This window comes from Poecile atricapillus, chromosome W, assembly GCF_030490865.1.
Source record: "Poecile atricapillus isolate bPoeAtr1 chromosome W, bPoeAtr1.hap1, whole genome shotgun sequence".
Classification (NCBI taxonomy): Eukaryota; Metazoa; Chordata; class Aves; order Passeriformes; family Paridae; genus Poecile; species Poecile atricapillus.
Window position 1 is genome coordinate 64922663 of NC_081288.1, and position 26507 is coordinate 64949169.

At 41.4% G+C, this 26507-nt stretch overlaps 1 protein-coding gene across 4 annotated transcripts in view; it reads right to left on the reverse strand.

The window, feature by feature from the left end:
- LOC131591460 (protein patched homolog 1-like) overlaps window positions 1-26507 on the reverse strand; it is a 213093-nt gene that overhangs the window by 67975 nt on the left and 118611 nt on the right. For all 4 annotated transcript variants that reach the window (XM_058862187.1, XM_058862185.1, XM_058862186.1 and 1 more), the window contains 4 exons: window positions 17516-17658; window positions 15239-15422; window positions 14010-14290; window positions 12340-12477 (listed from right to left, as the gene is read on the reverse strand). In XM_058862187.1, coding sequence (XP_058718170.1) covers window positions 12340-12477; window positions 14010-14290; window positions 15239-15422; window positions 17516-17658 — 746 coding nt within the window. The remainder of the gene's footprint in view (window positions 1-12339; window positions 12478-14009; window positions 14291-15238; window positions 15423-17515; window positions 17659-26507) is intronic.

A 26507-nucleotide genomic window follows, 5' to 3' on the forward strand; every position in this document is an offset into this window, starting at 1 on the left:
ATTGTTGTATTAAAAATTCGAAGTGTATCAATAAGACAAATGTGTTTTGCAAGAACATAAAAATATAAAATATAGAAAAGCCTCTCCTCAGAGTAGGACGAGGCTTTTCTCCAAGAAGTCACTGATTGCCAGCAACGCCCAAGATAACGAACCCAGGCCGGCCCATCAACTTGAACAAAACAGACAGGACACGGACCATCAGAAGGACAATGGAGCTGGCTCGGGAAATTATCTACCTACGGACCCAAGCAACGCCCTGCAGATTCCAGTGGGAAAAGAAACTGATCAGTGAAAAAGACAAGTTCCAAAAGAAAGACTTCGCCAGACCTGAACATCTCGGTGTTGAAAAGGCAATCAGGAGAGACAAAAGGGAAAGCCCGGCCGAGATACCCATCGGCACCAGCCCGGATTCCACCACCCTGCCATGAAAAACCTAACATTGCAACACACACAGAATCTCCTTTACATATGAGGAGATTCTGTCCGGACACTAGTTAATGTCATTATTCTATGCCAGGAAATCCATTCACTGGACAATCAAGGACACTTGGTGAATGGAACCTGCCTGGAATTTTGGCCTGAGGACTTAAAAATCCTATAAAACCCCAATCCTGAGGACGCTCAGACGTGGATTTGGGAGACCTATACCTCTGGTGTAGACCCCTGTCCACCCAGCGCTGCGCTGATCTTTTTATTGTGGGCTTTTATCGCTGTTTTGCTTATTATTGTTTATTAATAAATTTCTCTTTGATTTTATCCCAAAATTGCCTTTGCATTTATAACAGATTGGTGCCGTGACTCGGATCGGAAAACTGTGGGAGAACCTCGCTGTCCAGGGGGGTACCCCCGCTGATTTCAGCGGCCTGGGAAGCCGAGAACCTCCGCAGTTCACTCCGACATCCGAACCAAATTTAGGCTGAGGTAAAAACCACAATAAAAGGGAACACGGATCCAAAAGGAGCTGGGGAAAAGAAGCCGCGGCTTGGTAGCTCATAAAAAGTCAGTCGTGCACGAAGACATCCTCGCAAGAAAATTGCTGTAAGTACTGCGAGGTTGAGCGGGGTGATTGGGCGAGCGTGTGTGAGACGTGATCTGATCACGAAGCGAGTGCGGACTCCAAAGCCGCGGTTCCATCCTCCCGCGAGGGAATTGGCCGGCCACGGAGGAAGCGAGTCGGTGTGAGAGGACTCTCTCTACGCGTTTGTAAAGCCTGGGGCCAAAGGGGTGCTCTGGGGGACCGATCACAAAGGGCTGGAAGAGGAAGAGGACGTCCAGTTGAGCTCGGGAATTAGTAAACTCTTCCAGCAACAAGGGCCCAAGGAGAGGTCCGGAGGAGAGATCGAAGCGCTAAGAAAAACCCCGGTACAGCAAACCGCGAAGGTGAGTATTAGCAGACTTTTGACTCTCAAAACACAAACACAACGCAGAGAAACAGGTAAGACTCCCTTTTCACCATGGGACAGAGAAAGAGTAAAATACAAAAGCCAGTAGATAAGAAAAACCCTTCCATAACAACGAAGGAATTGTTAGACATCCCACCAGAAAGTCCTTTAGGTTGGTTGTTAAAATATTGGGAAAATTGCCCTGAGAGGAAAAAGAAGTCCAAGGCAAAAATGATCTACTATTGTGCCGAGGTTTGGGGTGGGCAGGAATTGAGACCCCATCTCATTTGGCCAATATTAGGAACATTTGAAAGGTGGACGTGTAATGAATTACTCTATTATGTAGAGAGCAAAGTTTCCTCGGACTCCGAGGAAAAGGAATATGCCAAACTCTGGCTAAAGGCCAGAGTAGGGCTATTTCCAATGAAACTAAGAAGTGAAACGAAAACAGAAACCTGGGAACCTCTTGATCATTTACCCCCTCCATACCACGGGCCGGCAGGGTCTCCCGTGGTGGATCAAGTGGTGCCCTCGGCTCCTATGGGCTCGTCGGCACAACCAGGTGAAGCACACACATCGCGAACAGGGGAGCCGGCGCCAGCAGTGGTTCCGGTGGCCCCCCCTCTGGCTCCGCCTGTGGGGACCGCAGCCGCCGCCGCTTCTCCAGAATCCATGGTGGTGCGAGGTCGGGGATCTCCTTATCCCCCATTGCCCGTCCCGCTGCCACAACCAGGTCCCTCGAATTTGGCAGAGGGAATCCTTCATAATAACCTGGTGGCAACGGACTTTACATCAGTAATAAAGGACCAGACTCTCAAAAACCCCAATTCCCCCCCCGCAAGCAGGACTCGTTTTAAGTCTAGACAGATGAGTGAAGGATGGGAAGAGAATGAGAGTAGGCACAGAATCTTCCCTCTCAGGGAAGTGCCTACTGCTCCGGGAGTGATTGGGTTTGTGAATGTACCCCTAAACTCAGGGGATGTGCGAGCGTTTAAGAAAGAGATGGGACGATTGTTAGATGATCCGTTTGGAGTAGCGGAGAGATTGGATGAATTTTTAGGTAGTAGTATTTATACATATGAGGATCTCATGGCTATCCTGAGATCCCTGTTTAGTCAAGAGGAAAGAGAAATGATTAAACAAGCTGGTATCAGAGACTGGGAGCGGCGAAACCCTCAGGGAACGCCAGGCGATCAGAAGTGGCCGAGCGTAAGCCCGAGTTGGAACGCCCAAACAGAGGATGGCAGGAGAAGTATGAATGATTTGAGGAATATCATTGTACAAGGAATAAGGGAAGCGGTTCCCCGGGGCCAAAATATTAGTAAGGTGTTTGGGGAATGCCAAGGGAAGGAGGAATCCCCCACTGAATGGTTAGAGAGGTTGCGACGAAGTCTGCAGATTTACTCTGGGACTGATCCTAGCTCTCCGGTGGGAGAAGTGTTACTCAAAACCCAATTTGTGGCAAAATCATGGGAGGATATTAGAAAGAAATTAGAAAAGATTGAAGGGTGGCAAGAGAAAAGTCTCCAGGAGCTTCTAAGGGAAGCTCAAAAGATTTACATGAGGAGAGAGGATGAGGAACAGAAACTCCAGGCCAAAATACTAGTGGCCGCAGTAAAAGAAGCTCAGAAACAAGAACAGGCGCACGGCAAGTTTAAAACAGCGCCGAAAAAGCCGCAAGAGCCGCAGAAGGATGGCTCCGCCCCGCGGAAAGATCCCCCAGAATGTTTCTACTGTAAGAAAGTAGGGCACTTCCAACGGAACTGCCGTCAGAGATTAAAAGATGAACAAGTATTTCAAGAAGATTAGGGAAGTCTTGGGCTTTTTCAGATGGGGACGATAACAGCAAAAGAGCCCTTGATAAAGTTAAAAGTAGGTCCCCATCGCGAAGAAATAGAATTTTTGGTTGACACGGGAGCTGAGAGAAGCACCCTGCAAAAATTACCCAGGGGATGCGTAGCAAGTAAAGAAAAAGTAGTGGTAATCGGTGCAAAGGGAGATCCCTTCAAAGTTTCTGTAATAAAAGATGTGGAAATCGAATCTCAAAATAAAATATGCCTAGGAAATTTATTATTAGTAGAAGAAGCTGATTACAATTTATTAGGAAGAGATATGATTGTTGCATTAGGTATAAACATTGTTGTAAAGAATTCTGAATTAGTAATAAAGATATTCCATTTAACTCCAAGAGATGAAAGGGAGATTGATCCCAAAGTATGGCATTCAAAAGGGGAGGTGGGGAAATTAGATATTACCCCCATCAAAATTGAAATAGAAAACCCAGAGGATCCGATAAGGATCAAACAATATCCCATCCCGATAGAAGGGAGAAGGGGTTTGAAATTAGTAATTGATGACCTCCTTAGAGGGGGTACCCTCGAACCCTGCATGTCCCAACATAACACCCCCATCCTGGCAGTAAAGAAAGCGGATGGGAGCTTCCGACTGGTTCAGGATCTCAGAGCTGTAAATGCTAGAACCCGAACCAGGTTTCCGGTAGTGGCAAATCCTTATACTTTACTTAACAGACTCTCACCCGAGGATGTATGGTACAGTGTAATTGATCTAAAAGACGCATTCTGGACTTGTCCTTTGGATGAAGGGAGTAGGAATTTCTTTACCTTTCAGTGGGAGGATCCAGACACGAATAGAAATCAACAGTTAAGGTGGACGGTCCTCCCCCAGGGGTTTGTAGAATCACCAAATTTATTCGGACAGGCATTAGAACAATTACTTACTGAATTCATTCCAGAGGAAGGGACAAAGCTCTTACAATACGTAGATGATTTATTAATTGCCGGTACCATGGAAGAACAGGTCAGAAAGAGTACAATTTCGTTGTTGAATTTTTTGGGAAAAAAGGGTTTGAAAGTATCAAAATCCAAACTGCAGTTTACAGAGCCCGAGGTAAAATATCTGGGACATTGGATTTCTCAGGGAAAAAAGAGGTTAGACCCTGACAGAGTGGCTGGGATTCTCGTGCTCCCAGCCCCAAAAACAAAAAGACAAATCAGGCAATTTTTAGGGCTCCTGGGATATTGCAGACAGTGGATTGAAGGATACAGCGAAAAAGTAAAATTTTTGTATGAAAGATTAAACACTGATAGATTGAAATGGACCACTCAGGATGAAAGCAAGTTTCAGGAACTGAAAACTGCACTCATAACTGCCCCAGTTCTAACCTTGCCAGACACAAGCAAAGAATTCCAGCTGTTTGTCGATGTAAGTGGACAAACAGCCCAAGGAGTTCTGACCCAGGAGTGGGCAGAAAAGAAAAAGCCCATAGGATTTTTATCAAAAATCCTAGATCCAGTCAGTCGAGGGTGGCCTATTTGCTTGCAAGCAATTGTTGCAGTAGCTCTGTTAGTTGGGGAAGCGAAAAAGATAACTTTTGGAGCCTCTTTAACAGTCTACACCCCACACGATGTAAGAAATATCTTACAACAAAAAGCCGAGAAATGGCTAACTGATTCAAGACTTCTGAAATACGAAGCCATGCTAATCAGTTCACCAGGCCTCGAGTTGAGGACAACTACTGCCCAAAACCCGGCGCAGTTTTTGTTTGGGGAACCAACAGGCGAGCTATTTCATAATTGCATTGAAGCGGTAGAATTGCAAACTAAGGTAAGACCAGACCTGGAAGATCAAGAGTTAGAAGGGGGGGAGAAATGGTTCATTGATGGTTCATCAAAAATAGTAGAAGGAAAAAGAAAGTCAGGTTATGCCATCATAAATGGTATGACCGGACAAATCATAGAATCAGGTCCCTTGCAGGCATGCTGGTCGGCTCAAGCCTGTGAACTATTTGCGCTCTTAAGAGCCCTCAAAGGCCTGAAGGGAAAAAGGGGAACGATTTTCACGGACTCAAAGTATGCATTTGGGGTAGTGCATACTTTCGGAAAAATATGGGAAGAAAGAGGTTTAATAAATACCAAGGGAAAAGGATTAATACATGGAGAAATGATTAAACAAATTCTAGAAGCTGTCAGGGAGCCCCAGGAGATATCTGTAGTCCATGTAAAAGGACACCAAACTGGGTGGCAGTTTCACACCAGGGGAAACAATTTAGCGGACAAAGAGGCGAAACGAGCTGCGTTACTGGCGGTAAGTATTCCTGAGATTAGTCCAAAGGAACCACCAGAAGTATCCGTGCTTCCTTCGGAGAAGGAGCGAGAGGACTTCAAGAAGGTAGGTGGATATTTCAAAGAAAATAAATGGTGGTTACCAGACGGGAGGGAGCTAGTTCCAAAAAGTATAGCAAGAGGAATACTCCGGAGATTGCATGAACAAACCCACTGGGGAACCAGAGCGCTGGCTGAACAATTTTTAAAATTTTTCGGATGTAAGGGAATCTTTGAACTTGCCAAACAAGAGGTACAGGGGTGTGTGATATGCCAGAAAGTAAACCGCTCAAATTCAAAACAAACAAATTGGGGTGGCCGACCACTTTCGTATAGGCCATTCGAAAGAGTCCAGGTGGACTTCACGGAATTACCAAAGATTGGGAGAAATAAATATTTACTAGTGATAGTAGATAAACTGACACATTGGGTTGAAGCATTTCCTAGAGCAAAGGCTACAGCCCAAACTGTGTCTAAAATTCTACTAGAAGAAATAATTCCTAGATATGGGATAGTAGACCATATCGATTCAGACCAAGGTACTCACTTTACCTCGAAAATCATTAAACAATTATCAGAGGCATTGGGAATCAGATGGCAATATCACACTCCCTGGCATCCTCAAAGTTCAGGACAAGTAGAAAGGATGAATCAAACATTAAAATCACAATTGTCCAAATTAATAATTGAGACAAAAATGACTTGGGTCCGATGTCTTCCTTTGGCTTTGTTAAACATCAGGACCATGCCTCATTCCGAAACCGGTCTGTCCCCTTTTGAAATGCTATATGGAATGCCATATAGGCATGGGATGCCGGTGTCACATCCCCAGATAGAGGATGTGCAATTACAACCTTATCTCATTTCTGTAAATAAAAATCTACAGGAACTCCGGAAGAGAGGATTGATTCCCCAAAGCGCGTCATTGGGATTTCCAATTCACAAAATCCAGCCGGGCGACAAAGTATTGATCAAAGTGTGGAGGGAACTTCCCCTCAGCCCTCATTGGGAAGGCCCGTTCCTCGTTCTCCTGACAACGGACACCGCTGTACGAACGGCCGAGAAAGGTTGGACTCACTTTTCTCGAACAAAGAAAGTTCCCGATTGCAAAGCCCCTGAGTGGGAGATCACCACCACCGCCAGGAGATTTGAAAATCAAGCTCCGAAGGCACCACAAATGAACACTAGCGAAAGGATAAGTTGCAATATCCGCGATTGTTATTGTTTTCCGTTTGTGCATTTTAAGTGTGCTTATTGTAAGCAGATCTGGGTAGCTCATTGCATAAGGGGTTATAAACCGAGAGGATTGTGCACTAGGTGCCACGAGAGAGAATTAGACCAGACCAATAGATTCCTGATACTTGCAACTCGAGCGGGCCTTTTGGGAACTTGACTCTCCGGAGTGGTTCCTGTTTTATCAAAAAGGATTAGGGGGTCAGCTTGATTGCAAAGCAGAACCCTTGGAGATTGAGTGCCGTAGGACCGTGAAAGTACCGTGCAGGTTTGACCCGGTTAAAGCGTCTCGGTGGGCAACCTTTAAGCGGAGGTTTGCCATCAGGACATCAAGGGCCCCTGAAGACAGTCCTTGCTGCCGAGAAGATGGTTATCCCCGCCGTATACTTTTGTACGGGCGGAGGGAGTGGCAGAGGGATGCAATTGTGGGGAATCCTGATGTCCCTGAGCCTAGCCATGTGCTCGATCAAGGGAATAGAGCCCGAGGTACCCCCAGGGGAGGGTCCCCTGGGGAAGTGTGAGCAGTGTCAGACTGCCACAAAAATCGAGCGCTTGACCGAGTGCCCTTCAGAACTACACGCGGGAATTTGTTGGTTAAACGGCACTCAGTTCAAATTATGTAAATCAAAAGAGGAAATCTGGTGCTCGAATTCGAGAGCAAGTATCAAGGAAAAACCCATTCGGAACTTGGAAGAAATAGGGGTTGCAATGACCCACTTCCGGAACAAAAGAGAAATAAAGGGAATTTCCCCAATCGAGGTCTGTGGACAGTGTAATAAAACTGTCTGGATTGGGGGAAAGAAACACTCGACATTTTTGGCTTACCACCGAGTTAACCCTACATGCTACAATGAAGCAAACTTAAAACCATGCATGATGGGGGGAAAATTGTACTGGGAAGGGAAAAATGTGAAACACGAAGCAAAGCTGACATTCAATAATGAACCCATAATTTTGGAACTATTGAAGTCAGATGACGAGAACTCGTGTCTTCAATTTGACCCAGTGTTCTGTTTTTCTAAAGATGAAGAAGGGTTGGACCCAGAAAGTAAAATAAAACAAATAGCCATAGACATAAAACGACAAGAAATGGAAAATAAAAAGAAAAGGTTGGAGCAAGAGAGGTTAAACTCTCTCAGTGAACAATATGAACTATTAGAAAAACAATACGACAATTGGAAATTACCCAGCCCCGACCAAAACCTATTTGTTGATTTAATGCAGGAAATAGCCACCGAATTAGGTATATCCAACTGCTGGATATGCGGTGGCTTAAAATCAGCCGAGAGATGGCCATGGAAAGGAGAGGGATTGACCCCGGAACAGATATTAAAAGGGACAGAATTAAAATTTTCAAAAACAACCCGGAGGCCAGAGGGATGGGTCATAGATGATCGAATAATTGGAACTTTTTGCATTAGCCGGGAGGGAAAAGAGTTTACCGATCTGGTAGGATACACTCCGTGTGTGAATACCCTCACGGTAAACTCAGAAAAGAAAACAAAAATCTGGCACCCGGAATCACCCGAAGGGTATTGGATCTCCTATCGGGAAAATAACTGCGAATGGATGGAAACTATTGGATTGTGTTAGAACAAGAAACCAGGGGCCAATCCCTTCCATGCTTTCATAGGCCTGAGGGATTATTGGGAGGATCCGGCAAAAACTAATAGAAATTGGGAAGCTCCCGATGGAATTTACTGGATATGCGGGAAAAAGGCATACAGTGAATTACCTCGGAAGTGGAAAGGGTCATGCACACTCGGACTAATTCGGCCATTTTTCTTTACACTACCAAAAGGTGAAAGTAAGTCTTTAGGGGCTCCCCTCTTTGAAACTTTAGCTCGACAAAAGAGGGACCTAAAAAAGATATTACCGATAGCAGGAGGGAGCCAGAAATGGAAAGAGGAGGAATAGCTGGCCGAGAGAATCATACAATATTATGGTCCAGCCACCTGGGCAAATGATGGCAGTTGGGGTTATAGAACCCCCATTTACCTCCTCAATCGGCTCATCAGACTGCAAGCGGTAATGGAAGTAGTTTCAAATCACACCTCAGAAGCCCTGGAACTCCTAGCAAGGCAACATTCCCAAATGAGAGCCTTTGTTTACCAAAACAGACTGGCTCTCGACTACTTGCTAGCTGAGGAGGGAGGAGTGTGCGGAAGATTTAATGAATCAGAGTGTTGCATGGAAATAGATGATTATGGCGAAACTATAAAGGGACTAGCTGCGGAAATCAAGAAAGTGGCACATGTGCCAGTTCAAAAATGGAATTCCATTCTACAAGCCTCTTGGTGGGACCAAATTTTTGGGCAAGGGGCTTGGTGGAAAAAGCTAGTATTCTTTATAGGATGTTCAATTGCCGGAATCATCTTTTTGCCTTGTTTGATTCCTTGCCTGATTAGGTTAATACAATCTGTAGTGCAAGGAATGCAAATTGCCGCCCTCCCAATAGACCCGGAAAAGGCACAAGATAAAACAGCCCTTCTCTCTAAATTACTAATTTTAGAAGAAGAGAAAGAGAGTGATAAGGCATTAAAAGCCTTAGAAAAATTTGAAAACGAACACATGTTGTCAACTGAAATTGACAATTAGGTAACAGAAGAAAAAAATGATGAAAAAGAGTAAGAAAGAAATACTTTCCTTCAAAAGAAAATGTTAAAATAACGAATTTTTAAATGTAATAAATTATTAAGTGGGGGACTGTAATAAATTATTGTTGTATTAAAAATTCGAAGTGTATCAATAAGACAAATGTGTTTTGCAAGAACATAAAAATATAAAATATAGAAAAGCCTCTCCTCAGAGTAGGACGAGGCTTTTCTCCAAGAAGTCACTGATTGCCAGCAACGCCCAAGATAACGAACCCAGGCCGGCCCATCAACTTGAACAAAACAGACAGGACACGGACCATCAGAAGGACAATGGAGCTGGCTCGGGAAATTATCTACCTACGGACCCAAGCAACGCCCTGCAGATTCCAGTGGGAAAAGAAACTGATCAGTGAAAAAGACAAGTTCCAAAAGAAAGACTTCGCCAGACCTGAACATCTCGGTGTTGAAAAGGCAATCAGGAGAGACAAAAGGGAAAGCCCGGCCGAGATACCCATCGGCACCAGCCCGGATTCCACCACCCTGCCATGAAAAACCTAACATTGCAACACACACAGAATCTCCTTTACATATGAGGAGATTCTGTCCGGACACTAGTTAATGTCATTATTCTATGCCAGGAAATCCATTCACTGGACAATCAAGGACACTTGGTGAATGGAACCTGCTTGGAATTTTGGCCTGAGGACTTAAAAATCCTATAAAACCCCAATCCTGAGGACGCTCAGACGTGGATTTGGGAGACCTATACCTCTGGTGTAGACCCCTGTCCACCCAGCGCTGCGCTGATCTTTTTATTGTGGGTTTTTATCGCTGTTTTGCTTATTATTGTTTATTAATAAATTTCTCTTTGATTTTATCCCAAAATTGCCTTTGCATTTATAACAAGGTTGATTAAGTTGGATGATTAAGTGCGCTCTAGATATGAACACCTAACTTTGAAATTGTTGAAAATGTTTATATAAAACACTGAAGCATTTATTCCTCTTTGCTTTTCTTTATTACATTGGAAAACTCTTTCCCTGCAGATTGCACATTTGAGCTCGTTATTAATAGCTGCTGGGTTTTGAAAATGTTATAAATCTGTATTGTGATATTGGCTTTCGCAGGTATTAAGATGAATATTATGTTAAATACTTTTTAGCTATGTATGTACTTTTTTTCTTGCTAACAAGTTTTAAGCTTAAAGGAATCTCCTAAGTACCAGCAAGGAAACCCCAGAGGGCAAAGACAGTGGGGCCCAAGCTGTTGTCAGTGGAAGAACAACAGAGCCCAAACTGTTATCAGCAGAAGATATGAAGCCCAGCTGCCCTCAAAGGAAGGATGAGGGGCCCAGACTGTTATCAACACTGACCATTTGCAGAAGAAAGGAAACCAGACTCAAAATAATGTTGGTCAGCAAGAATAATGATGACCAGCAGAAATAATGCTGACCAGCAGAAAAAAACCCTATACAGAGCATGTTCTAAGAAGGCAGAACCAGGGAGGGGACATGCTTTGAATATGCATTAAACCCTCACAGCAGGAGGGGATAAAAAGAGTGTTCCCAAGATACCAGGTGTGTACCTGGCAACCCGCCAGGGCACCCGGCCGTTTTAACCCTTTGCTTTATTTCCTTTGTCTCCTATTTGTCTTTTTTTTTCTATTAAACTTTTTATAATTTATTAAATGAATCTCATTTTTAATAAAAAAGAAGGTGATTTTTCCCATGAAGAATTAAAATCATTCAAATTTTAGTGTTCCAGAGAGATTAAATGACATTATATCATTTTGGATATCTCCCTTTGAAGGTTTCTTTACCACAAGATACAGAATCTACACACAAGAGGGCATAAAGAACTACATAGCACGGAGAGTCAACAACACCGAGGCTGCAGATGATGAATGAATGTGGCCTAAAATAATGACTATTAAGAGCTCTGCTTTGTCTATGCATTTGTGTCTCTCACAACCAGATACCACATTTACCCATGATCTTAATTAATCAGTGTTGGGGTTAGGTGTCCTTTTTTTTAGTTCTGGCTTGCCTGTGGATTTTTTACCCATTAGTTGTGGGGACAACCTAACTGTGGGTACTTGGTGGGTGCTTGACAAAAGACAGAGTTTGGCTGGGCCCAGGCGGGGGGGAAGGGGGCAGGACAAAAAGGAGGGTAGGGACAGTTTGGCGGGCTTTCTTCAGCTTCGGAGAAGGACATGTTGGGTGCAGAGCTGTTGTGGTGGGGAGAAGGGAATTCGCCATCACCCTACTGCTTCTTCTCCTTCTTCCCTCTTCGTTGCGGGGCCTTGCACCCCGTCCTGCCGGGACGTGTGGCAGTGCCAGCCACTGCCACAGAGCTGCTGATCCACCTCAGCCACCGGCCCGGGATCTCTGCTCATCCCTGCTGTTCCAGCTGACTGTTCCTCAGAGCCCTGCAGGAGCACCGGGACTGCCCGCCCGAGGGGGTTTGTGAAGCAAAGCCTCTCCTCCATCCCGTCTCAGCCGAGGCGGCTGTCACAGAGTCGCTGGTTCTGTTTTCTTGCTAATGCTGTAGCTATTGTTGTTTGTTTGCCTGGTTATACTAGTAAAGAACTGTTATTCCTATCCCCAGATCTCTGCCTGAGAGCCCCTTGATTTCAGAATTATAATAATTCGGAGGGAGGAGATCTACATTCTTTCATTGCAAGGGAGGCTCCTGCCCTCCCTAGCAGACACCTGTCTTCTAAAACCGAGACAATCAGTCTTCAAAAAGCATTATTAATATTAAAATATTGTTATCTGTTCCCTCTTATCTTCAAGGAGACTGACTCAACAGTTAGAAACAATTTCTTCAGATCAGGTGTACTCTAACATGACAATCCAAATGGCACAAAAAACTTTGTGCAAAGTTTATGACTGATACTTTTCTGAAAATCATGCCACTGACTTAGGAGTTTAAGTAAGGATTTGGAATAATAACAGTTACCATTTTATTTTAAAATACTTTGTAAATGTTTTCTAGTTTTACATACCAACGCGATATGAACAGTGAATTCCACACCAATGCCAACAGAAGCAACCAGGATAACCACAGGCACCGCACTCAGCTTTATTCCAATTAGACCCATCATGCCAAACAGCTCCACAGTCATCAGAGCCAGCACCACCACCTAGATGATTTCAAACAGCCGTTAGTAACTTCTCATACTCTAGACAAATGAAGAAGAAGGATATTACAAAACAATATGGGGTCTATAAAATATATCCCTCATATCAGTCCTTCTCTTATCCTCAAAGACAAGCCATTTTTCCTTGTTTCATCGTGCTCAGTGGCAATGACCCTCTAAAGAGTCATTTTAAATTATTATCCAAAGAACCATTTAAGAATCAAGCATCACTTTTCTATGGGTAATGATTTATCAGTATGATATGAAAAATATTTTTTTTCTTCCTTCTCATGGATATTCATTGGAACATAATTTTTCTCTTTTTCACCTGTTTTTCTGTAAAACCATCTAGAAAAACTGACTTTCAAATAACTGCATTGGAATTCTTTTTGTAGTACTCCAAATATAAGTTAGAATGACTCCAGAATAGGTTTAAAGCCCAGAAGAGGGTGAATGTCATAATTAACTGATGAGTCTCGGGTTACAGGGGGCCTTTGAGCTTTAAAGGTACTTAAAGGGATTCATATGGACAATGCAAGTAGATAAATATGAGGGAAAGCTTTTATTTTTCTTTCATCTACCCTGTAATAAATAAGGGAGGGGAGGAAATCCATGGAATCAACTTCCAAGTTTCTAAAGCCAAGCAGGAAAGAGAGACAAACTTAAAAAGCAATTTCAGACTCTGAAAATAAACCACCTTTCCAAGGGATAAAAGTATGCACTATAATAAATTATTTTATAAGCTAACAAATCAAGAAAGATAACATAAGTTGCTTGATTCAGTGCGATGAAAAATATTCCAGACTAAGCATTTACTTTTTAAAATACTTGCTATATAAATGTATAATACAAAAACTAGCAACTGGTTTCTATTTTTCTAAGCCACACAACATTTATGATACCATACACATAAACCATATAGCTGTTTATGGAATTTAAACATAGGAACATAATAATCCAATTTAACTTGAATGTTTACTATGAGGCTTATGGTACCTTGCAGAAAGCTTGGAGGAGTATTCCCTTCAATTTATAATTTTACAACTCTTTTTCCTCAATAGCCCAGTTACATTCTTTTCTCAGTGTGTATTGTACAACCTAACCATTTCAGTCTTTCCAGAAAGACTGCATTCAGAAACCAGTGGGCAAATTTACAGGCAAGTTAGTCACAAGCAACTGCCTTGAAAAATAACCCTGATAAAAAGAAGGAAAAATGAAATATAAATAACTTTAATAACATTCTAAATTTTCCTAGGTGTCTTTATTTCTCATGTTAATGGGCCTCTGAACAAAGATAAAAATTCATGTGTCCTTACAACAAAACCTTTAAAGCTGCAAAAAGGTGGACAAAGGACAAAGGTTATAAAGGTTTGTATCTTTAGCATGAACTCTACCCCCTCAAGCTGAATAAATATATAATGAATGATGCAATATACATACTCTCTTAAATGTCCAGACATAAAACCCTTCAGATTATAGCAAGAGCTATGCTGAAAGGAATTTGACTTCAACAAAGACCCTTATAATAAACTTACAATGATGCCAGACGTCCAAGGGTTCAGGAGGAAGAGGGCACACACCAGAAACGTGCTAGCCAAAACCACACTAACAGATAAAAGGAGCCAGTGACGAAGTCCAATATACTGCTCCCAAAATAGAAATGGATAACCATTTGGGTAGCTGGCAATCCCCATACCAGCATAGTTATTACAGATAGCTCTCACGTTCTTGATAGCTTCCAGAAAGTCAGAAGTTTCACGCAATCCATTGAGGTAGAAAGGAAACTGAGCATATTCTATGGGCTCAGCTGCTGGAACTAGGAAAAGTATAGCAATGTTTTAACATGTTTGGAAAGGAGATACACAGACAGCATGGTTAACAAGACACTTGTTCTCCATAGCAGAACACTTAAAGGTGTTGAATTTAAATTTTTGCGTCTTTGGAACAACTGACATTTTAAAAACTCTAGATAAAGGAAATTACTATATTTGTGATAAACACAGCCTTTATAAAGTCCCCAAACAATTCTATATCATTTAACAACTACAGATTGCAATATTTGTATGCAATCTTCACCAGCTTTTTACTGAATACCTGTCCTAGGGTTTGGATACATTGAAGCACAGCTAGCTTGTTACCCAATCACATTTTCAAGAGCACCATTCCTCCCCCACATGTACTCTCCCATTCCCCACTGGTGTCCAACTAACAGTCCTCCCAATAAATTACCAAAGTGAAGCAAGGCAAACCAACATCGCTGTTCAGGATGCAAAACAGTGAACAGCACAGAGTGGGAGGGACAGAAGGAGAACACCCACTCACACAGACTCCTCCCCAAAATAGCTCTTGTACCATATTGGTGTTGGTGTCATATATATATGAGCTAACGATGTAATTTCCTTACATATCAAAAATTGAGGATAAACATGATGAAATTCAGGAATTTAATGCAATCTCCAGGTTTCTCTTGCATACTGAACTGTCAATCAATATTAAGATCAATGCTTATTATAAGTTCGTAGAGCTTTGCTAGAAACTGTTATAAAACTCAATTTTCAACATGATAAAACCCTTCAGTGGTGCCACATTACACTAGATTCAACAACTGCATTTGTGTCCTGAGTCTACAGAGTAACACAATATATTGTTCTGTTTATGCTTCTGAGCCCTATACAGCATCAGCCAACTATAGTTACTAGGTCTTAAAGGAAGGAGTGAGACTACCTATATAAACTGTAAGACATTAAGATGAAATGTTACTTACTTCTCAACCTTGTTTCTGGCATATAGTCTCCTTTGTCATGGACCCATTCTGGGTGGGGAGGCTGGATGTTGGCTTGTGAGGCAGCATAGGCTACAGGGTCATTACTAACCCAGGCTGTCAGGTAGATGTAAAAAGCATTTGGGTTAATGATTCCATCTGAATCCACCAAACGTTGTTTAGTCAACTGCAAAATGAAAATATTAGAAGCCATTCAGAATGAGTTTTGCTTTCAGGGCTCTTGCTGCAAAGCTTATGACAAAAAGCCTAGAGATGCAACACACACATATAAGAGGGGGGAAAGAAAAAGACAAATAGCATTAACTTTCACTTGAAGTGACTTACCAGCAAACTATTGTTTGAGAATGAAGAAAAATCTAAACAACTAAAGCAACAGTGGAAAGTGGTTTTTGATAAACTAATATTTATATAATTTTTATAATACCCACTATATCAGCAGATGGTTCCAGAACAAACTGAACAATTTAAATACAAATTCAAAAAAATTGCCTGTAATCGAGGGTAAAAAACAACAGAATTGAAGAAATGTATTTTAAAGCAAAGGGAAAAACTTGTCAAGAGTGCCTATACATGCCTGTGTGCAGTTAACCTCTGTTGTTAACGTTGAAGAAAATGCCACCAAGTAAATGGAGAGCTATAAAAATAAAACAACATCTGTATAAACTTTTCTAACACTTGTTATCTATGTATTTCAGAAAATGCAAAAAAAAAAACCCCGCAATTGCACTGTGTTATTTGGGTCACTGTTGACAAATGTATCTATGGGATAAAAAACAGTGGTATGCTTCTAGGGTTGTTCAGCCGAATACTGCACAGCTAGAGCTATGACAGAACTCTGGATTAAAAGTATTACTGTGGGGTTTCTTTGATTTGTTTATTTAAAACTCTGACTTGGCTCCAGTTTCAGGTCCTTTTAATGAAATGAAGAACATTAGCAACAGCAATTAAAAACAGTCAACCTTTTCCCCCCTCAAAAGAAAACCCCACACCCCACAACTAGATTCCAAGGATCTGGATTCAATTGATCCACAGGATATGCATCAACTGTATGTCTTCAAGCTGTCTTTGGAATTGTATGGTAAAGTACTCAGCCCTTGTGGATGCACCACATTTTTCTCCCTCCCAAGCACAGGAAATTGTATCAACAGCTGTAGTCTAATCACATTTGTTCTTCAGTGTATGTGGCAGACACTGTTAAACAAAATCTCATAAAGGTTTTCCCTTTGGCTCTCTACCTTTGCTTAATTCATAACTAAAGCATCATTCAAACCTGACAGCATGCTGCATGCTGCCATATAGCAATGGGTTTTACACACCCTGAACAGTGTAATCCATAAATTTGTCACCTTTAATGCCAGACAAAAATGAAAACAAGAAGATCTGCCAAGAAACTCACTAAAGAGACTATTTTCTGCCTGAAAGCACTGAGTCAATGATTCTAGGAGAGAAGTAACTACTGCACAATTTTTTCTTAAAAGGATTAAAATAAAATTTTGTCTTAAGGAGTCAAACTCAGCATATTTCACCTACCTATGTGATACTAAAAAGCAGAAAAAGCAGTCATATGCTGTGATAACTTTGTGAAAGAAGTTAGGATGCATTTTATTTAGGCAGCTCACCCAACTGCTATTCTCAGTTCTACTACAGTATATCTATATTTAGTAATGACAGTACAATAATATTGTACAGCATATAGTTATTTCAGTCCCCTTCCATTCACTATCATTTGTAAACATCTTTCTTTAAAATGTGTGTGTTGAATAAATTCATAGGAACTAACCAAATAATTGCAAATGCTAGATTCAAAGCCACAGCAGAAGGCTGAGCATCGGTGATCCCTATAAAAAATTCTGATTAAAATCAGAAATGATGCCACTTAGGGCAACAAGACTAACGTTGGCTTTATGTCTTGCATAGGACCAGTCTCCACCTACCTAAGGATGCAGAGTAGCATCTTCCACACCACTTTCAGAGGAAACTGTGTGTGCATGTGTGTATGAGACAGGAACAGCATTTAACCCATGCCAGCCAACAATCATGAAGGACAGACATTCCTCATATTGATTTTAAATACTTCTCAACACAAGCCAGACTCTGCAGGTAACATGCAGCTCAAGCAAAGTCAATGAGGTTACACAATTAGGTACAACTCAGAAATTTCAATTCATCAAGATGAAAAAAGGAGCTATGGCATTTTTCTTGCATCTCCTCCAACTCCTGATGGGATTGTGAGTTCCTGTACGGACTCTGATACAGTACCTGGCTGATGTCAATGGGCTTTGCTCGGTTGCCTGTTTGCACCAGGAGTTTGTAAGCCAGAACAGCATCATCAGATCCATTTGTATAATTGTTGTAAGTGATTTTCCCAGCTTTCCAGTCACTGTCAAATGCATGCTGAAGTCCTAAAGAGTTCAGGAAGGTGCAAGGAAGATAAAACAAGAAAATGAGAAAACAGTCTCTGAAACAAATTTCAGTAGGAAGAAACAATAATAATTTATTTTTTTTAATATAAAGTATGACTATAACTGAAGCAGTGTCTTGATTTAAGCTGGAATAGAGTTAATTTTCTTCCTAGTAGCTGGCACAGTGCCGTCATTTGGATTCAGTATAGATTAATGCTGATAACACACTGATGCTTTGGTTGTTGCTGAGCATTGCTTACCCTGAGTCAAGGGCTTTTCAGTGTCTCAGGCCCTGCCAGAGAGGAGCTGCACAAGAAGCCAGGAGGGAGTATGGCTGGGACAGCTGACCTGAACTGGCCAAAGGGATAATCCACACCACAGAACATCATGCCCAGTATATAAACCGAGGGAAGTTATCTAGAAAGGGGGTGTGTTGTTCGAGGATGGGCTGGGCATCAGTAGCGGGTGGTGAACACCTGTATTGTGCATAATTTGTTTTCCTTGGGTTTTATTCCTCTCCCTTTCTCCTTTTCAGTACAATAACAATAACAATAACAATAACAATAACAATAACAATAACAATAACAATAACAATAACAATAACAATAACAATAACAATAACAATAACAATAACAATAACAATAACAACAACAATAACAACAACAATAACAACAACAATAACAATTTACTTTGTTTCAATTAATAAACTTCTTATCTCAACACGAGCTTTTACTTTTTTTCTGATTTTCCTCCCCGGGGAGGTGGGGGGCAGTGAGCAATCATATGTGTGTTATTTAGTTGCTGGCTGGAGTTAACAGTCCATTTTGGTGCCTGATGTGGGGCACAAAGGGTTGAGATAATGACAGATTTGACCAAAGCATGTTAAAACAAATTTGTTATAAGTTTTTATTGTATTGGTTTAATAGTCACTGGTCACAGTGTTGATTTATTTTCTCAGAGTTGTTGTGCTTGTTCTCTGAGTTACATTATGTAACTACTTACTTGCAGCATGTGTTTGCTCTTTTGGTATTTGTCATCTCTGGGGCCTGGGCTAAGTTTCTTGTTTTGTTGTACTTTGTAATACTGGCTTGTGATATGATAGAATTGCTGGTATGTCAACTCAGCATTCCATCACCTCTGTACTTTGACAGTCATCTATTGGGAATTTGTCTTGGGGTGACTGTATGGTCTGGTATCCCATCATCTGTTTTTTCTGCTCAGAAATGGGTCCTGTAGCTTTAAGCTAGGCCCAGAGAGACAGAGAGGGCAAAGGGGGAGAGAAGCAGCATGCAGTTTGTCTGCAGAAGCTTCACATTACTCCCCCAGAATTCCTCTCTCAGGGACTGTGCTGCCTAGCATGGACAGCGAGAGATAAGGCTCAATGCTCTCAGAGTTCTTGGCTTTTGCAGAGAGAGAGAGGGAGCTTTTCTTTGCTTTTGTCGCTGGATTTCCTTGTTAGATACGGCAAGAAAGGTTTTCCCAGGACCGTGCCTTCTTCTTCTGGGACTATTCGGCCCTGCTCCGGACTTAAAACTCAGAATAACACTGGGAGCTCATGCCTGTGGCCCACCGGGGGCCCTGGATGCTGCATTCCAGCCCCAGAGGGACTGAGAGAGACTGAAGAGACTGAGACACAGCCACAGAGGACTCTGAACCACCGAAGGACTCTCTGAGTTTGCCATCTCTTCAGAGCAAGGAGAGGTTTTATTGTTTAATATTATTCATTTTCTCATGTTTGTGAGTACTTTGCTTGTGAAATAAACAGTCTATCCCACTTTCCTCCAAGGAGATTATCTCCAGAACCGGTTGAGGCTGCTGAAATTTGCTTTCTAGAGGAGACCTCTTTGGGAAGTTTCCTCCTAAATTTTGTCTCAAGCTGGGACAAATAATTAATTATTTATCAAATTAATTATTTGACAATTAATTATTTGTTTATAATTATTAATATAAATTCTATTTATAATTAATAATTATAACTTTTGCCTTTTCTCCTCAGAGAATCAATCTAAGGGGGAGACATCTTCCTACATCTTCCCTTTCTCCTCCAGGCTAATTACAGAACTGTCTGAGAATTTTGAATTTTTTTTAAATCCCTGGCATGTTGAAACTAGGCTATTTCTGGTGCTGGTCCAATTCCTAGGAATGTGGAATGTGCTTCAGATCTTGTTTAGGGTTAAGCAACTACCTGTGACTATACTGTCCTGGGGTGACTTTATGATACTGGTATCCCCAATCGTCTGGTTTATGTTATATATTAAGTTCTGCACCTTTAAGACTGACTCTGAGAGCAAGAGAGGGGGGTAGAAGAAGCCGCAGTTTGTGTTAAAGAAAACATCACTCCCACACATCTCGCTCCTGGACTGTGTTGTCTGCAGCACAGACAGACAGCGGGACAGAGCTTCTCCCTGGTTTTTAGTTAGTTTTAGCTAGCTGAGGCAGAAGAGTTCCCCGGACCTTTGTTTTTTCCCTTTTTTTTCCTGGATCTGTGCAAGCCTGCTCTGGACTGAACACCCAGCCAAACCCCAGGAGCTCACGCCTGTGGCCCACCGGGGCCTGGGCCTCGGCACTTTCCAGCGCCGGAGGAACTGATAAGAAACTGAGCGAGCCGAGCTACACCACATGAAAAGGACTTTTCTTCCTAGATTTGCCACCCCATCGAACAACAAGAAGTTTTATTATTATTATTTAATATTACTCAATTTCTGTTAAATAAACAGCTTTTTCCACTTCTCTCCAAAGAATTTTTTTTCTTTCTTTTCCCAGACCAGAAAGTGAAGAGGGGCATTTCCCTGGGGAAATCCCCATTTAGAGTTTTCCTCCCTAATTTGCCCTAAACTAAGACACTATACCAACCCCCACAACAGGCACTGTGACTACTCCAAACCCTGCAACAAGCACTGCAGCTACTCAGACCCTGGTGATGAATGATGCAGCTGAAGCAAAGAACCAACCCATGTTGGTATCATTTGCCTCTATACACAAGAAGAAATGGACACAAAAGGCATCTCATTTAATAAAGGAGGACAAAGCAGACCCAGCACAGGAACATGAGAAAGAGGCAGAATAAGAGGTAACCACTCAATCCGTATCCCCAAGTGAGCTGCAGGATATGCAAAAGGATTTCAGATCTTGTCCAGATCAGTATGTTATCACCTGGCTGCTTGTCGTGGTTTTAAACTAGTAACAAAAAATTACTTATTTCTTGCTAGAGATATGGACTAAAATAAGAGCAAAACAGGCCTAAAACTTAAAAGGAATAAAGATAGTTTATTAATAAACTACTAGAATAAGAATACCAGAATAAACTTTCAGAAAACCCTTTTACTTCTCACTACTTGATTATTTCTTTGCACACATAACAACATAGAGACAAAAAATTTAGAATCTTGGTGGTCAAAAACAGTCTCAATTTCTAGAGTGTCGCCCTGAAAACTCAGCTTCTGAGCTTGCTAACATAGTTTTCTAAAGACTTTCCCAGGACAGTAACTGTAAACATAGATATGTGTACATTCTTTCTGTTAGACATCTTGTGATAGTCATCTCTCATGGCCAGTGCAGTGAGAAAGTGTTATCCTGACCATCCAATCCCTGGCTGTGGTCAGGAGCCTATAAATCCTGGGGGGAAAAATAAACTTTCTCTTCTCTTCACCACACCTCGACCTGTGTCCATGTGATCTATTCATCTTCAGCGGCAACACTAGAGTCTGTCCATCAGTCCTCGTAGAGAAACAGAAGTCTCTTTCTGCCAATTTATGGAGTTTCTAGAGTCCACTCCTCCCATTTCACACTACTCAGAGGTGTGCATGGGTCAAATTGAGTCCAGGGATGCTATTTTTAAGGATAAGTTATTCAAAGGTAGAAATCTTCTTCATTTGTTTCTGTGAGCCTTCCTGGAAAACAGCCATCTCTTTGCCCCCTTTAAGACTTTAAAATCTTCACTTCACTCGTAAGTTCCAGCAATTTACAGTATCACAACCACTCTCTCTTTTCTCTAAAGTCCACACTTTGAATATTCTATTCCTCCCATACTCTAGTCATGAATTAAAGGAGTCTTTTAAACTATTGTCCATCTCCATAGCTGTAACAGAAAGATATTTCAGCTGTAAAGCATCTTCTTATTCCCTCTTTCTTATTTAAACTTAACTCTTTTCCTCACTGTTTTTAGTAGTTCTATGATGTCTTTTGCATGTTGATTGTCTCTCTTTCTTTGTCTTTCTGAGAAAAAAAAGAGTAATCTGTACGTCTATTAGGTAATAAAAAGATTAAAGCCTTAGAAAAGCTGCAAGAGTTTATGGTGTCAGGTTTCAGTCCAGCAGCAGAAACTGAAAACCAAGCTCGGCTGGCTGGCTCTGCTTCTTCCCCCCCCTCCCTGCGGCCTTGTCCGGCCTGGAGGGAGGGGGGAGGAAGGCCAAGACAGAGCTTGTTACCTCTCAAAAGCCGGAAACCAAAGAGAACGAGACAGCTCAGAATGTACTTCTTAAGGAGGTGTTTACAAGTTGAATTCACTTCTTAATGGTCAGATCTGCTGTCAATTCTTGGAAATGACTGATAATTGGTCAGGAGAAAAACTCCCATCAGCCACCAGTAGCTTCAACTTCCCCTCTTTTTACTCTGTCTTAAAGGTGAAGCTACCCCATGACACTGCTCCAACACTGGGACAACAGTTTAAAATTAGAAGATAAGGAAACCAAGTGGCTGGGATCACTTTCTACAGAAGGTGATTGGAAAAGGGACACAAGTCCTTGGCCTCTGGAGGTGAGTTCTGTCAAGTGTGAAGGAAAGGTACCCCTTCAAGGAACATAGGTTGCCCAGGTAAATAGACTGTAGTGGAGAAAGGTGTCCAGGACCTAGAGGAGTTAGTCATGCCACAGAGTATTTGACTCAAACAATGTGCAGTCACCCACAAATCCAAAGTGCAGTGCACACAACTATGTGGTGGAAATCTGTACAAAGCACACAATTGTCATATGCCAACTCACTGGCTGTAATGACCTGGAGAGACAAAGAGGCACCAGCAGTGGATGAAGTTGCTCACCAACTCCAGGAGTACAAGGAAAATCACTCTTCCTCCCTTGTCTAGGCTGTGAAAAAACTGTCTCAGGAGTTACAGAAATTCAAAGAGAATATGTACTACTCCCCACCTGTATGGACTCACCTCAGTTAAGTGTACTTTTGCATAAGACGGAGAATATACTGTGTACACACCTTGGGGTACCCTGTGGTTTTACCTGCAGGACCATGGAGGGGACATGAGGAAGTGAAATGGAAAATCTACCTCAACCCTAGAGGCACAGGTATGTGAATTGCAGAGATAAACAATCCCAAATGGGGGTTCTTCCAGGAAAGTTTCTGCTCAAGTCTCCATTGGGCAGTTCCCCAGACAGAGTGGAAGGACTGATCTTACTCCTGATCCTATGTGTTGATATATTTTATATATTAGTAAAGGCCTGTCTGCACAAACCAGCCTTTGAAATAAGTCGTGACATTAAAGGCTAAAGTCCTTGAAACCTTCCTGCAGAAGAGAGAGTAAAGCAAAACAATATCCTTGTGTGTAGGAGAAAAAATGTAAACTTGTGTGTGTTAGCCAATAGTAGCTTGCTCTGCCCGCAGACCCTGTAGAACCCTATAAAAGGTGTGCTAAAGATAGAAATAAATGGCGTTCACTTTTACTTCTGTGAAGGGTGGTGAATAAGCTGGCAGTCTCTCAATATTTGGTGCTCGAACAGAACACCCTGCAGGCAGGGGGGCTTCGGTGGGTCCACGCGTGGTGGGACGGAGCCTTGGACCGAGGTCTGTGGAGCTGATCTGAGTGCAGATAGATGCTGCCTTGGATCGGTACCGGATAGGCAACCTGAGCGCGGTGAGACGCAGTGTGGTTAGACATGGAAATTCAGGTTGCTGGGGGAGACCGAGGTGCGTGGCATAGTAGAGGGGTCGCGACCTTCCCCCCCGTCGTTTGCCGCTAGCATGGAAGTGGAATTTGCGGCGGTGAAAGAACTGCTTCTTAGCATTCTCATTAAACGAGGCGAAGCAGCCTGGGAAAAAGACCTGGATACGCTCATTATATGGGCTAATTGTCATGGGCATTTTGCAGTGACCCCACTGCTTTTTGCAGTCGAAGAATGGACTGATATAAGGGTTCTGATATGGGAAACGGCAATTACGGAAAAGAGAAAGGACACTGTGTCTCTCGGTCGAACTTGGCAGATTGTAATTAATACCTTAAAAAACAGAAAAGCGAGATATGCTGAGGCTGTGAGCCCCATAATTCTACCTGCATCACAGTGGCAGACGCCTTTACCTCCCACTGCTGGGCAAGCACTCCTATCTATGCTGCCCTTGGAGAGAGGGAGGGAGAGTCAAAGAGAAGAAAATAATGAGAAAAAAGTTCCACAGCGAACATTGAAACAACAAACAGAATGTGTTCAGTTACAGCAGGATGTGATACATCTGGAACTATTTGCTTCATTTTTGGAGTCACTTTTAACACTACAATCTTATTTAAGTTCCATCTTTACTACCCTGGAAGAAGCCAAATTTAGATTGGTTTCCACCCGAACCAGGGGGACATGGGGGAAAGCACTGAGGTGTGCACAGAGAACATAGGCACCCTGGGGGTAGAAGCAGCGCAAGAAAAGTTCCAAGGCCACGCTGATAAGCTGCCATGATCGCTGTTGTTAGCACCTGGCCGTGAGAGACTTTTCGTGTAACATCGCCTGCTTTTGTAAAAATCGTGCCCTTTTTTCCTCTATCTGCAAACAGCGAGAGTGAAATTGAGAGAAAAAACTGCATTTCTTAAAGTTAACTTTGTGAGGTTTTTTTTCTTTCTCTCCATTTTTCCTCTCTGCGAGAGTATGTGGAGAATGTGAAGAAAGATAACAGCAGAGCTGCAGCAGCAGCAGGGCGGGCAGTCCACCCCCCCCCCCCCCCCGCTCCTTCTCTAAGAAAAAGCATCAGGATAATACCCAGTTTGTTACAAAGTCATGATTTATTGGGTTTTCAAAATGTTTTTATATACCCTTTTACAGTTAATTTTGTGTTTTAAGTAATTATGAGTTTATGCAGTTGCAGTTTTTAGAGTTTTACTAGAGAAATTATTGTGATTCTTTGAAAGTTAAAAAAAAAAAAAAAGGCGTTTAAGGTGAATATTAACAGAAGTTGCCTTGCAATAATTAGTTTTAGAACCTACGGTTAAAATATGGTGTGATTTACAGCTTCTAAGAAAACCTCCCAATTAATGTTATCTACAGAAGAGATTTATGGTTTAAAAAATAATTAGTTAAGAGAACTTTACTGTACAAGACAAAGTTAAGTTAGAGTATATATTATCTATTTTCTTGTTTTCTCCACAATTTTAAGAAGGTAATTTCAATGTGAGTTCTTTTGTTATATAAAACACATATAACTGCATATATACCAATTTGGATTTTGGATTTCAGTTTAAAAATTGGACTTGATGTTTCTGAAAAGTGCTACAAAAGCTGAATGGCAACTTGCCAAATCCTGTGTTGTTGTGGTTTTTCTCTAGAAAAACTGCACTTTAAAATCCTAACCAATTTGAGCATATACTAGGCAAATTCCTGTTATGAATGAGTATTTTTAGTAACATTTGCAGTTATTGTGAGTTATTCTCAAAGCTAGATGACATAGAATTGTGATGTATTTGTTACATTTTTATAATCTTTATAGTGAATCCATGTTATTGTTATATTGTGTTTAAAATGTATATATCAAACTTTTAGCTGCTTTTTGTAGTAACAGAATAAGATTAAGTTATGTTTTTATTTAGTATAGATTAAGTGTTAATGAATTAAGAATAGTCAAGTTCTATAATGTTTAGGCTTGAATGTTTTTAAGTGAAGTTTTATAACTTGGATATTCTTTTAAGGTTAAGTTTTGTTATTTCCTTTTGTTATAATTAATTTTTATTAGGTTTAAATATTGTTTAATTTAAATTGTTTTATGTTTTATTGGAGACACTTGACTAAACTGCAAAGTATAGTTATTTTCCTAGAGAAATGAAGATAGCTACAACTGAAACAGCTGTGATAGAACACTGATGAAACCTGCTTGTAGATAGAAGTGAATGCAGTCTGTGACACCCTTGATTTCATCGGGAGTTCTATTGTTTGTTGCAATCTCTGCAGTTTTGTTTTTTATAGCTTTATTATTTTTCAGTGTTTCCAGAATTTTAAGATGATGTACCATTGCTGAGGGTCAGCTGCCATGGGGGAGGCTTCAGATTAAACCAACTGCTGCATGGTTTAATTGGTCTGGTACCTAAGGCTTCTGATCATTTGATTTGTACGAATGCATTTTAACAGTTTGCTGTGCTGTAAGCATCTCATAGCTGCTACTATTGAGAACCTCGTTTTAGAAATATGTTAAGAGGCATCTTTCCAGTTTAAAGCCTAGGCTCTGGCCAAGCCTTGACTTTACCTGGACGGAATATTTGCCAACAGATCCAGATATTTTCTGTACCAAATCAGTATTTGAGTCACTTTTTGACTCAGCAATTTGACCCTATTAATATGACAGCTGGATCAATTTTAAAGTGAGCTTGGAGAATCATTTCCGGAGGTGATTATCCAATCCTTCATTGATTTTTTTTTTGTTTCTGTTTGTTTGCTAACTATGGGATGCTGGTGCAGTGTTTTAGTAATTAATAGTAGTTTTATATTACATATGTTATTAATAATGTTTATGATTTAATTAATTTTTAACTGGTATAGGTTCTTATTCATTGTATATATGGTTTTGTGTTAATGTTGATGTGTATAACAGAAGTACATCTCCTTTTTATTTTTTTTTAAGAAAACGGGGGAGATTGATGCCCTAAAAGCATTTAA